Consider the following 14210-nt stretch of genomic DNA (forward strand, 5'->3'; position numbering starts at 1 on the left):
CTAAGGATGCAAACATATTGATGTAATATGTTACACTGTAATTATGTTATATATATATTTATGTTCAGGTGTAAAGCAAACGATGTCTGATGTTGTGACATCATAGGGCACAGTATACACCTGGTGAGGACATTTATATTTTGTATGTATTTATGGTGATGTGTACTGAAATGGTGTGTTATGTATTCATGCATTTATCATCATTCTCCCATTATTGATAAGCTATGTTTGTCAATTTATTATATGATAAATCCCCTGTAATATTTAGAGTAAAGTAAGATAAAACTAATTACGATGGATCATAACAAATTGATGCATATGATCATATATGAGATTCTAATATTTGTTAATAAGTTATAATGTAATGATTTATTTGTATGTGTAGGTATTGTGCATATTATAACTCTGTGTATTTAGTTTCACAGGGCCCCTGTTATTTATGCTACTGTATAAAACAACTGTCATCAACAAATCAACCTGCCTTTAGTGATTCATTCACCAAAACCACTCCGGTTACATTTACATGAAGCGCAAGTTACTATTTTCCGTTAGCATAAGGGTCTGCACAATGTTATAAATGTGCAAAACCTTTTGAAACGTTTTTAAATGTTATCAATTTTTCTTTTCATTTAAATGAGAATCAGTCTGTTCACACCACCATTTACATATGATTTACTTATGGCATCTCTAAATTTATACGTAAGGCTAAATATATCCAAAAGTCTAGTTTTAGAGGTTTCAAGATTATTTTGTAGCTAAATTGGTCTGATCATACAGTGTACAAATTCACTATTCGCTAAACACATAAAACAAATTAAAGGCGCCAAACAGAATAAGAAGAAACAGCGCCTGATCCTAAAATTGTTATCAAATTGTTATATATATATATATATATATATATATATATATATATATATATATATATAACGGAGTATAAGACTTCTATAGATTTACGTCCCGAACGTATACGTACACATAGCAAATTGATAAGGAAACGGTTTATACATTCTGTAACAAATTTAAATTTAACTGTATAAGGTAGAAGCCGACTTTGACATTTTAAAATGTCAGTACATCATTTCTGTTGTAAGCCTACGGGGGTTTTCAATTTAATTACAAAAAGATCTATACATTTAATTTATTTTCATAACCAAATGTGTGCTTCAAAAGAGAAAGTCAACCTACGACGTCTATAATCTATGCGATAAATCGCTCGCTTTTCGGTGCGTGGCGGAAAACATGTTACACGATCCAAATCGATCACCCGTAGTCATCACGGAAATAATCGTGAACATAATATGTGACTCTAGGCACGTTTCACCACGTGGCTTTGTATTGGAAATCTTCTGCGACTGAGATCAGAAGATAAAATATTGTACGTTTGTACGACTAATGTTTAGTATGGTAATTTCTTTCTTTTTTTTAAAATAATATTATCATTAACAAGTCACCATAGAATAATTAGAATATATACACAAATGCCTGATAATTGAATATTGAGATAATTCTTCCAAACAAATTTACTAATCAATCAAAAGATTAAAATTGTTTCTACTATTGATAACAGTTGTGTAGAGAATAGTACTCACCGGTTCACGTTTAGCTCTTGTTGACACTTTGCAGGGTGACAGCGAGCAATGTCCGAATCAGGAAGATGAACGCCTGTCTGTTTCTGTTGACATTCATAGTTTTTAACGAATATGCCGAATCGGGTCAAACGAAGAAACATGGACTTTATTCACCTTCTGACGATGTGACAATTTTAACCAATGAAAATTTCTACGATCACTTTTTGGACAAAGAGAATGCTTGGTTGATCGAGTTCTACAACAGCTGGTGCGGCCACTGCATCAACTTCGCACCCACATGGAAGAAGTTTGCTACATACGCCAAGGGTATTTAACGGCATACATTTTTGTAGAACCATTCTTATTGACATTATTTGACTATTTCAATGTATACACTTTCGTGTTTTCAGAATAGTTTAAACAGAATTCTTTGTAATAAAATGAATATAATTAAGTAAACAGTGTGTCAGTTACGCATGGAATAGGCCAATGCCTAAAAACTCTTGCTGCTAGGTGTACATCGAACATTGATTAAATTATAATTAATGTATGTGGGTACCCAGGTCTGATTTTGTGCAAAGATGTGGGTATGCTGATCAGTAAGTTATATTTATACAATGACGGGATCATTAAGATATTAATTTTGAGGAACCTCATTAAAAGCTGATTTTTTTGCTCCAAACAACGCCTCGCAGCAACTTTAGAATACACTACTGCAACTTCTCGTGAGGGCATGATGTCAATAAATTGTTAAAGCTTAAGTCTTATTGTCTTGGCAGAAGAGGATGGGGAATCTGCGTTGTCTAGACAGATTTTAAGGTATGGTTTTGTCATGTTTGGGCAAGGCAAATGTGTGCAAGTATTCCTGATGTCAGGTATGCAGTTAGGTGAAGCCAACATGTTTGAAGTGCATCTAGGTCCTGCCTTTGCTCCTCACTAATTACAACAATGTTCACACTGATTTTGTATCTGCACAGTTTTCTGATAATCAGTCTGTTGGAAGGAAATGCTAACTGTCCTTATCCTCCTCCCAGGTTGGGTGAGCGTGTTGTCAGTGGGAGCCGTGGACTGCTCCAATGCCAACAACAGTGGGCTGTGCCGAACCTTTGATACCCAGGGCTACCCTACAATGTTGGTATGTTACATACAGATATAACACTTGTGTAATTGGATGTGAATTATGTCTGTGTCAATTGTCAGATGGTGCAGTATTCTCTCACAGGAAATGTATCTCTGTGTATTTACATACAGACTGACATGTGACTCGTGTCTAGTGTGACATCAATACATACATGGGTGACATACAGACTGACATGTGCCTGTTGTGACATCAATACATACTTGGATGACATACAGACTGACATGTGACTAGTGTCTAGTGTGACATCAATACATACATGGGTGACAACCAGACTGACATGTGCCTGGTTATACATGAATACATACATGGGTGACATACAGACTGACATGTGCCTGGTGTGACATCATTACATACATGGGTGACATACAGACTAACATGTGCCTAGTGTCTAGTGTGACATCAATACATGCATGGGTGACATACAGACTGACATGTGCCTAGTGTCTAGTGTGACATCAATACATACATGGGTAACATACAGACTGACATGTACCTGGTGTGACATCAATACATACATGGGTGACATACAGACTGACATGTGTCTAGTGTGACATCATTACATACATGGGTGACATACAGACTAACATGTACCTAGTGTCTAGTGTGACATCAATACATGCATGGGTGACATACAGACTGACATGTGCCTAGTGTCTAGTGTGACATCAATACATAGATGGATGACATACAGACTGACATGTGACATCAATACATACATGGGTGACATACAGACTGACATGTGCCTAGTGTCTAGTGTGACATCATTACATACATGGGTGACATGTGCCTGGTGTGACATCATTACATACATGGGTGACATACAGACTGACATGTACCTGGTGTGACATCAATACATACATGGGTGACATACAGACCGACATGTGTCTAGTGTGACATCATTACATACATGGGTGACATACAGACTAACATGTGCCTAGTGTCTAGTGTGACATCAATACATGCATGGGTGACATACAGACTGACATGTGCCTAGTGTCTAGTGTGACATCAATACATACATGGGTGACATACAGACTGACATGTGACTCGTGTCTAGTGTGACATCAATACATACATGGGTTACATACAGACTGACATGTGACTCGTGTCTAGTGTGACATCATTACATACATGGGTGACATACAGACTGACATGTGCCTGGTTATACATGAATACATACATGGGTGACATACAGACTGACATGTGCCTGGTGTGACATCATTACATACATGGGTGACATACAGACTAACATGTGCCTCGTGTCTAGTGTGACATCAATACATACATGGGTGACATACAGACTGACATGTACCTGGAGTGACATCAATACAAACATGGGTGACATACAGACTGACCTGTGACTAGCGTCTAGTGTGACATCAATACATACATGGGTGACATACAGACTGACATGTTACTAGTGTCTAGTGTGACATCAATACACACATGGGTTACATACAGACTGACATGTACCTGGTGTGACATCAATACATACATGGGTGACATACAGACTGACATGTGCCTGGTGTGACATCAATACATACATGGGTGACATACAGACTGACATGTACCTGGTGTGACATCAATACATACATGGGTGACATACAGACTGACATGTGCCTAGTGTCTAGTGTGACATCAATACATACATGGGTGACATACAGACTGACATGTACCTGGTGTGACATCAATACATACATGGGTGACATACAGACTGACATGTGCCTCGTGTCTAGTGTGACATCAATACATGTATGGATGACATACCGACTGACATGTTACTAGTGTCTAGTGTGACATCAATACGTAGGTGGATGACATACAGACTGACATGTGCCTGGTGTGACATCATTACATACATGGGTGACATACAAACTGACATGTGCCTAGTTTCTAGTGTGACATCAATACATACATTGGTGACATACAGACTGACATGTGCCTAGTGTCTAGTGTGACATCATTACATACATGGGTGACATACAGACTGACATGTGCCTAGTGTCTAGTGTGACATCAATACAAACATGGGTGACATACAGACTGACATGTGACTAGCGTCTAGTGTGACATCAATACATAGGTGGATGACATACAGACTGACATGTTACTAGTGTCTAGTGTGACATCAATACATACATTGGTGACATACAGACTGACATGTGACTAGTGTCTAGTGTGACATCAATACATAGGTGGGTGACATACAGACTGACATGTGCCTGGTGTGACATCATTACATACATGGGTGACATACAGACTGACATGTGCCTGGTTTAGTGACTGGTTTAGTATAATGCTTCAGTAACTGTATTTCTTCTGTTGTCAGTTCTTCAGGCCCCACGCCAACAAGAATTCCTCCCATCATACAGCGACACACACACTGGCTGGGGGACATGACTTCGACAGCTTGGTAAGCTTCAGCTTCAAGTGCCTAGACTCAATCAACTCTACAGCTCCACCTTCCTGGCCAAGACTGCAGCCACTGAAGTAAGTTCACTACATATTCACATATATATATATATTAGAAACAAAATGAGACTGGCATTTATTATTGGGGTATATTGCTTATGGTTTGTGACTTCTTGTCTCCCCATTTTGTTGCATTAATCTTTGCCACTTTGCCTTCGGGCATGACTTCACCCACTGTTCTCCAAACTTTGTCGCCAGGGCAGACTCTCATGTCTCTGATGCTGATGACTCACACGTCCGTGACCACACGGTCCCTTCCTGTCCCCTGGCCTTGACGATGTTCCTGGTGTCAACGCTTACAGCACCGGCACCATCGCGCTTGAGCTCCTGTAAGCCCACTTGCTGTCCTTACAGCTGGCACCAGCGATCCCGTAGAAGTAAAGGAAGAGGAGTGCATTTTCCACCAACAACATCACAGTGGTGTGGTGCCTATGCAATCAGGGGATGACACACTCCCTCCTTCAACAGACGTTCCGGTCCTGCCATTGCAGAAGACCAAGACCCTCGTTCTTGACTTTTATTGTGCCTTGGTGACCAATGAGGGGCTGGTTCGTGGATAGCAAAGACATGTCCACAGACAACCCAGGTTGGCCAAACAGACAGGTTGGCCTTCATCTCACCCTCGTATATCTGCAAAGGGCCTTAGGCACCTAGGGTTTTCTGGCCAGAGCAGCCACATGTGACAATTCTTTGAGAGTTTCTGCAAGGAAAAACATCATGACCCCACTACTGCGACTGCCCCATTCTTGGCAGAATTTCTTCTGTTCCTGCACTGGAGACATCTCAAGGGCAGTACCATTACTACTTACCTGGCTCTAAGTTGCTGCGTTATGCCCCATTTGAGCCACTTCACTCAGCTTCATTTTACAACCTCACCAAGAAGTTGGTCTTCCTCTTGGCTCTGGTTACTGTGACAAGGGTGAACGAGCTTGGATTCCCCCAGGGCCAATAAATCTCACGAGAGCAGAGTGATTGCCTCCACCATGGCTTTCCAAAGCAATTGCTTCTGGGGTTCTGACACAGTTCCCACCTGGCACTAGCGGAGAGACGTAGCCTTAGAGGATGTAGAGGGCACCCACAGCTTTGCCCCCAGGTCACCAATCCCAAGCGCCATTGACTCTTCCTGATGCCCAGAGCTGACCTCTTGACCTCTCTGGTGCTTGTCACCCCAGAGTAGAAGGTTTACATGCTACTAGCATCAGCTCCGTATGTCATTTCTAAACCTCAGCTCACGCTTTTTTATATTACTGTAGTGTCACCTGGACATCCTGCATCCCTCATGTTATCGTTTCTTTCTGTTCAAATTAGTATGTAACCAAATGAACAGTTGTGTACAATCAACCTAGGAAAAGGCCTCCCTTTATTATAACTGTATTCCTTGACTACAGTGTGTGCATAATACAAGCGTACTATGAGCTTTGATTTTATTTCAAAATGAAGACGTTATCGTGAGCACACAACACCGGAGGAAACATGTCAACAAATCTGTACTGAAGTATGCAGGTTATTACACTATCTGGTTATAAAAGTGTTCATCATGTTTGAAATCCATTGTGTTACTCTTATCCAAGATTTCATACAATTGTGTTCACATTAATTTTGGTGAAATTGTGTATGAACTGATTGGCAAGTTAAATCAACACACCATGCCTTGAAACAACATTAGTCGTTACTCTTATCCAAGATTTCATACAATTGTGTTCACATTAATTTGGGTGAAATTGTGTATGAACTGATTGGCAAGTTAAATCAACACACCATGCCTTGAAACAACATTAGTCGTTGGAGATACAAAGTCTTCGGTCTACCTATCACTGTATTGAAATTTCTTTTCAATTATAATATTGGCCACGACATTAAGCATCACCAATAACTAGGGAAGAAAATGTGTAAACAGCTGATTGCTATTTCCGGCTTAGTTTACAAGACAAATACACATGTAATCTTATATTTATTTCTGCGTATGCGTATCACTGTCAGGCATACTGTACACAAATACCATTGAATTTGAAAATCATCATGTCTAGTGATGTTTTATCATAAATTGAGTGTTTATTGACCAAATTTGCAAAAATCTAAAAATGCAGACAAATTCCTATTGCTGTCTTGTCCATAACACGAGATGCATAGTAAAGCAGTGCGCATGTAAAGGGAAGTAACTGCGGGCTATATTGGATCACATTGTTTTTAAGTCTTTTAGCATTTCACTGCCGTGTTTTAAAAGCATTGTTGTTTTTGTTTTTTTTAAATGGAAATAAAAACGAAACATGCAGTAGACTTTTTGATGATGCAGACGGTGCCTGAGGACCAAGACTATTATTTCTTTTAGTCTTCAGTTTGTTATCACTTGAATTCCCTGAAGGGATACGATGTAGTTTTTTACTGCGCATAATAGGATGTTGACTGATAGTGCTTGGTCCCCCTTGCAAGTCGTATATTCCCTAATCAACAACAAAAACACGATAGTCTGGCTGCACCTCCTACTTTATATCCTTTGTTATGATATCCGGTCTCAGGTTGTAATGTCTGGCAAGAACTTTCTAAAGAATATCTGGTTGTCAAACTTTAAAATGTCTGGTTTGCACTTTTTCAAATCGGACATTTTGCAGTCACAACCAGACAAGTCTGGAGCATTGACCGGGTTTCTGGATCCCTGGTTTATTGTGAGATTGTATTAAACCATTTTATTTACTACGAGTGGTAGCTGAAAGGGATGATAGTGCATCCTTAACAGTTTGCATGTACTTAGTACATACTTTCCATGCTTACAGGCAGCAGCTGAACCCAATACACAAACTGTGGGCAGAATATTCAGAGGGATAAACGGGGCATGACAAAGGTTTTCAGGATGCTTGGTTCCAGGTCCATGATCTGTTGTCTTTTTGAAGTAGACCCAGCTGATTTTGTTGAGTGATTTGTTGTAGCACTCCTTGTAACATGTCTAGGTACAGTTTAGTGATTTGGTGGTCCTAGCTGTATTATGAAGATAGGACATTGTTGGTGCTTGTATGCAATGATTATAGAACACATTCAGTATAAAACATTCAAACTTTTATGATTAATTTGAATTGCAAAGGATGTCAATTGCTTTTCATAACCCTGTCATCAATTGATGATATCTCTGCTGGCTTGTGAAGCATGTGAGCAACAGGTGGCTGACTGAGTGTGCCAGCCATGTACAAAGACAAGCACTGTACTGCAAATCAATACCTCCAGCTGACAGTGGCAGATGAATCCTACACTGCAAGCACATGAAGTAAGACGAGTTCTATGGATGAACAACTCCTTTATTACAATTAGTGCGACGTTTCGGTGTAGATCCTAACACCTTTATCAAGCAAGTGATGGAGTAGCACTCAATATTCCTAATTTCAATTGATGTACTTACAATCACCTTCCTAAGTTCATGAACTTAATTAACAATTTAGTTTCAATTTTTTTTTAAATAATTATTTAGTTTATCCTTACTACCTATTCAGTTTTTTCCTTCACTTCGATCATATAACACAGAACCCAAAACATGCCTCTTCTACATCGGGGGTGCCCATTTTCCTTGGTTACCAAATACAGATATCTGTTCTTCATCACTTTCCTTCTGTTTGCATAGGAGGATACACAGGTGCTTACTTTTGGGGAGTTAAAACCTTTAACATCGGTCTTACTATACCGTCTTGATGTACAAAACTTCACGGTTGCCCTCCTAACAGGTTACTACAGTAGAACATAGATATAACGAAACTACAAGGGACCAGAGAAATCAGTTCGATATATCCGTTGTTCTTTATATACATTTTCGCTCGCCATCTTGGATAAAACAAAACACAATATACGTAATTGCAGCATATTAGACTTGTATTAGAAGTGATCACTTCATAGCATTCAACATGTTCAATTGATAACATTTTATAACATTCATTTAATAACATTAAATTAAATTCCTCTTACTTTTGCCCGCCATGATAGCATATGCATGTGAACTGACACTTGGACACAATCTCGTAAAATCTATATGTTTAATGTTTGTTTTACAGACAAGATTACATGTACAGATAAGATTAACACAATGCAAGTTTGGCAAGGTTGATCCATCACCGCTGATTGTGATGATTCATGGTGAATGCGTACAGCCAATTGTCAGTGACACTTGACACTGAGTGAGATTTCTCAGTTCGCTATACACGTCACTAATTAGTGGTAGATGAGCTTGTCGGTGATCAGATATCAGTTCCCTGTATCCGTTAGTTCGCTGTAGAGAGTTCATTATTTACGTATATTTTATATGATATTATATTGGAGATAAATCAGAGATTTTTTAACAGTTTGTTGTATCTGTTTGTTCACTATATCCATGTTCTACTGTACTTATATTCTCTTACATGTATTTATGTATTTTGACTTTTAGTTTTTGGTGATGGATTTATCATGTTGTTTCATCACAACTGAAATGAACCGCCATTTTGTCTTTTCCTCAAAGTTTTTACGACTCACCACGTGGCCACGTATTGACGTGTTCTGCATTTTGAATTCTTTTTTTGGCTTGGGTAATACACTAAATTTATTTATTTTGTTTTGGTAACTTCCTGAGAGGTATCTTTTCAACTAGTAGACATTTGGTCTGATTCAACTTGCCCACTGGTTGTCTGGACGAGGTTTTGTTTTGCGACGTTCTCCTTAACCCGTTTAAAGCACCATGCTTAAAGGGGAAGTGTACACGCAAAAATCACTTTCTTTCTTTTTCTAAACAAAACGCAATTTTAGAATTAGTTAGTATCTGTGTTTGAAAATATACACTCATTTTTTTCACAGTGAAAGTAGGAAGCTCACAATAGTGTGAAAGTGATATGCCGTTATGAGGCCTTCGTTTTACGAGCGAAATAGGCCTGAGTTATCCCCCTTAGATTATGACGTAATTGGTGCCAATTCAACTGGGTGCCTGTCTATTCTCAACGCAAAAGATATCAAGGACCAGTTTGCGGTAAAACAACATGGTTTACGACACACTGCGGCGCAGTGGTGACTCAGCATAACACAATTCTGGCTTGCATCTGAGATGCTAGAATCACAAAACTGTACCTACACCACGTGAAGCGGCTCTAACAAAGCATGATGACGTCATAATGTTTATCAATTGGCACCAATGACGTCATATTGCAAGGGACATAAGCCATGGTGTTTTTGTAATGGAAATAGAACACTTGGTAAATGTGAAAAATATAAATCGTTTTAGTGCAAAAAATATATTAATTAAATATGATGTTTTTATATTTTTGTCTATGACACTTCTATGTTAACACTTTTAATGTGGAAAAAGTACAAGAAAAAAAGGTTCATTTCCGTGTGAACTTGCCCTTTAAGGAGAGGTGACCTGCAGGTTCAGTCCTTGGATGAGGCTGAGGGAGCTCACATCTGTTGGAAGCCATTTTTTTAAAGCCTCCTATGAGCCGCTTGGCGGATATGTGCTAGGTTTCCATAAAAAAAGGGCTTCTTGTGGTCAGCATCTGTATCAGAACTGGCAGATCTTCACTGTTAAGGCCCATTTAGCCTGTGTGACCCCTAGCTTCATCATAGGCTACCAGGTACCCACTTCTCGGGATAATCGTTGACTGGTCTCTCATATCACAGTGTTCATTTTTTTTGCTCTGCACCGGCCCCATCATCCAACGACAACATCCACTGTCGTCCTCGTCGACATCGCCTGCACCAAGGCTCCTCTACCCTGTCTTAGGGCCAGCCTTCCTCAAAGAGGCTCTAACACGGCGCTCCCGCTTTTTTTGACAGAACTTGGGTACACCACTCGCATGTCTCCCACACAGTTCATTGGGGATTGTCTGTGTGTGGAGATTGCACCTCATTTCCGGCTCCAATGCGGTTTTTTCGGCTACTGGCCAGGGTGATTTACATGTCACGTGTCAAGTTCTCCGACTGTAAACAACTCCAGAATTAGGTCAACTGACCTATGGGGTGCAGTGCAATATATTTCTACATATTGGTTTGCATGCTTACTTGTACGCATGGTGCAACCACTCAACTAGACGCCCGTCATAGTCCATCAATGTACAGAGGATGGAAATGGTAGACCTCCGCTTCCAACACGTCAGTCGCAAGGCACCACGCTTCATCGTCCCCATGCTATAAGAACGGTAGCGCTTATACAGCATTCAAGGGATGGAAAAGATCGCCTTACTTCGTACAGTATGATCTTCAGACTACGACACATTTATATCTTCAGCCTTGGTTACAAGATACAGAGTCAATTTTCTAATTCTTCCTACGATCGTTGTTGACTACATGCCGAGTATCGTGTTGCCTTCCTTCATCATCACCTTGATATAAGAACTGGAGTGCCTATACGACACCCAAGGGATGGAAACAATCACATTATTTTGTGCAGTAGGGTGCGATCTTCCCGAACCACAGTTTTACAGATTTGCACCTTATCCAGGAGGCTTTCCTTTCACTGGCATCTTGGAGTGAACAGACAGCACCTTGGCCAACTATTACCTGAGGGATATGTCTGTGGAGGATGTACCAGTTTGGGCCACTGATATTGTACCAGTTTGGGCCACTGATATTGGCCCAGTAGTTGATTGTTCCACATCATGTTTCGCAGATGTACTCAGTTTCAGACGACAGGACTTTGGGAAATGTCTCAACAAAACTCTTGACGGATTGTCAAGCTCTTAGTGATATGCGAAATGACTTTAATCTGCCAATACTTTCTTATTCAAGCATTCAGACTGTCAATAGAAGCTACTGCTGAGTGCAAGTTTGCCAGATATTTGTGCCTCAAAGTCTCAGAGATTGTTGGGCTCTTGTTTGCTGTTTGCTACAACTTAAAGTTCCAATCCTTCGGGTGTCACCATCATGTTTGAGAGCTGGAGAGGTATTCAATCTTAGAGTACATGTCCTTGATAGTGACACTGTCAAATTAGAAGTGGTTTTGATATATCATACAGCTTGAGGCTGCAAGCATATCACTCGGAAATGATTTTCATAAAGAATTCAGATCGGCATTCCAAGCTACTGCTTAGAGTTTGTCAGATATTTCCTTGGTGATACAGGATTAGTGAAGACTCTCACTGAGCATAGTCTAATCCAGACATAATCTGTGCTGGATACCAATACCGCAAGCATGTAGGTTCCATATTTTACATGTAATGGTTGATTTGACTTTTATGGTACATGTCAACCATACATAAAGATTCTGAACAATATCTCAGCTTGACCAGATTAGTCAGAGATGATGTTACTATGAATGGGGAGAACTTTTGTTCTGTTGCTGTCTTTGTTTTTTAAGCTGTGAACTAAAAGTCCAGGTGAACTACAATGCTGTGACACTATTATTGTCCTATTTCATTCAGTTTTATATCAAATGGTCTATTTTCATCCATATGCCAGATTATCATGTAAGACTGCAATATTTAAATTTCAGAACAATACAAGAAATATGGACAGAAGCAAAAGAGCACCATGAATATGTTTTTCTTATTTTCGAAGATCCAAAATCAGTCCTGGGAAGAGAGGTAGGTGAAGGATATATAGAATACTGTATTCGACGAATAAGCGCCCCGCTCCAATAAGCGCCCAGGGCGATATTTGTTAATATATTGGCAAGTGAACAATCCCAATTAGCACCCCTTCCAACTGATCAATGTACACAAGACTTAGTTATTCGCGTATGATACACACTCGTGTGTTATATGCTACCTTAATTATTGGCAATTTAATTCTGGAAAAATATATCTGTCGTACATAAACATTTCAGGTTGTCAGCTTAAACCACAAAATTTATCTTTCAACTCTGTTTTTTACACCAAAATAATATTCTAATCAGAGCCCCCTATTCCTAATTTTGAGAGTGCCCTGGGCACTTATTACGTCAAATACAGTACCTTGTTGAAGTTTATGTCAATGATATAACCAGAAACAGAAGGAGATAAAGATCATTTCACAAATCAACACAGCAACACTGACATTGACCAGCCGAACATCATCATCGTCACAATATTGCTGACTGATGCTCTCTATCATGGCCGGGGTCCTGTCCCAGTCCTGACTCTCATAGAATACAGTATTGCTGACTGATGCTCTCTATCATGGCCGGGATCCTGTCCCAGTCCTGACTCTCATAGAATACAGTATTGCTGACTGATGCTCTCTATCATGGCAGGGGTCCTGTCCCAGTGCTGACTCTCATAGAATACAGTATTGCTGACTGATGCTCTCTATCATGGCCGGGATCCTGTCCCAGTCCTGACTCTCATAGAATACAGTATTGCTGACTGATGCTCTCTATCATGGCCGGGGTCCTGTCCCAGTCCTGACTCTCATAGAATACAGTATTGCTGACTGATGCTCTCTATCATGGCCGGGGTCCTGTCCCAGTCCTGACTCTCATAGAATACAGTATTGCTGACTGATGCTCTCTATCATGGCCGGGATCCTGTCCCAGTCCTGACTCTCATAGAATACAGTATTGCTGACTGATGCTCTCTATCATGGCCGGGATCCTGTCCCAGTCCTGACTCTCATAGAATACAGTATTGCTGACTGATGCTCTCTATCATGGCCGGGATCCTGTCCCAGTCCTGACTCTCATAGAATACAGTATTGCTGACTGATGCTCTCTATCATGGCCGGATTTCCTGTCCCAGTGCTGACTCTCATAGAGTACAGTATTGCTGACTGATGCTCTCTATCATGGCGGGGGTCCTGTCCCAGTGCTGACTCATAGAATACAGTATTGCTGACTGATGCTCTCTATCATGGCCGGGGTCCTGTCCCAGTCCTGACTCTCATAGAATACAGTATTGCTGACTGATGCTCTCTATCATGGCCGGGATCCTGTCCCAGTCCTGACTCTCATAGAATACAGTATTGCTGACTGATGCTCTCTATCATGGCCGGGATCCTGTCCCAGTCCTGACTCTCATAGAATACAGTATTGCTGACTGATGCTCTCTATCATGGCCGGGATCCTGTCCCAGTCCTGACTCTCATAGAATACAGTATTGCTGACTGATGCTCTC

General features: G+C 40.2%; 1 protein-coding gene across 1 annotated transcript in view; it reads left to right on the forward strand.

Moving 5' to 3' along the window:
* The first annotated feature begins 1603 nt into the window (after positions 1-1603).
* The window catches only part of LOC139459491 (sulfhydryl oxidase 2-like), a 41056-nt gene continuing 28449 nt past the window's right edge, over positions 1604-14210 (forward strand). The window contains exons 1-4 of the mRNA XM_071240944.1: positions 1604-1895; positions 2603-2703; positions 5039-5199; positions 12614-12704. Of these exons, the coding sequence (XP_071097045.1) occupies positions 1655-1895; positions 2603-2703; positions 5039-5199; positions 12614-12704 (594 nt within the window). The 5' untranslated portion in view covers positions 1604-1654. The remainder of the gene's footprint in view (positions 1896-2602; positions 2704-5038; positions 5200-12613; positions 12705-14210) is intronic.

Source organism: Haliotis cracherodii, unplaced genomic scaffold (genome assembly GCF_022045235.1).
Source record: "Haliotis cracherodii isolate W230 unplaced genomic scaffold, xgHalCrac1.p SCAF_13, whole genome shotgun sequence".
Classification (NCBI taxonomy): domain Eukaryota; kingdom Metazoa; phylum Mollusca; class Gastropoda; order Lepetellida; family Haliotidae; genus Haliotis; species Haliotis cracherodii.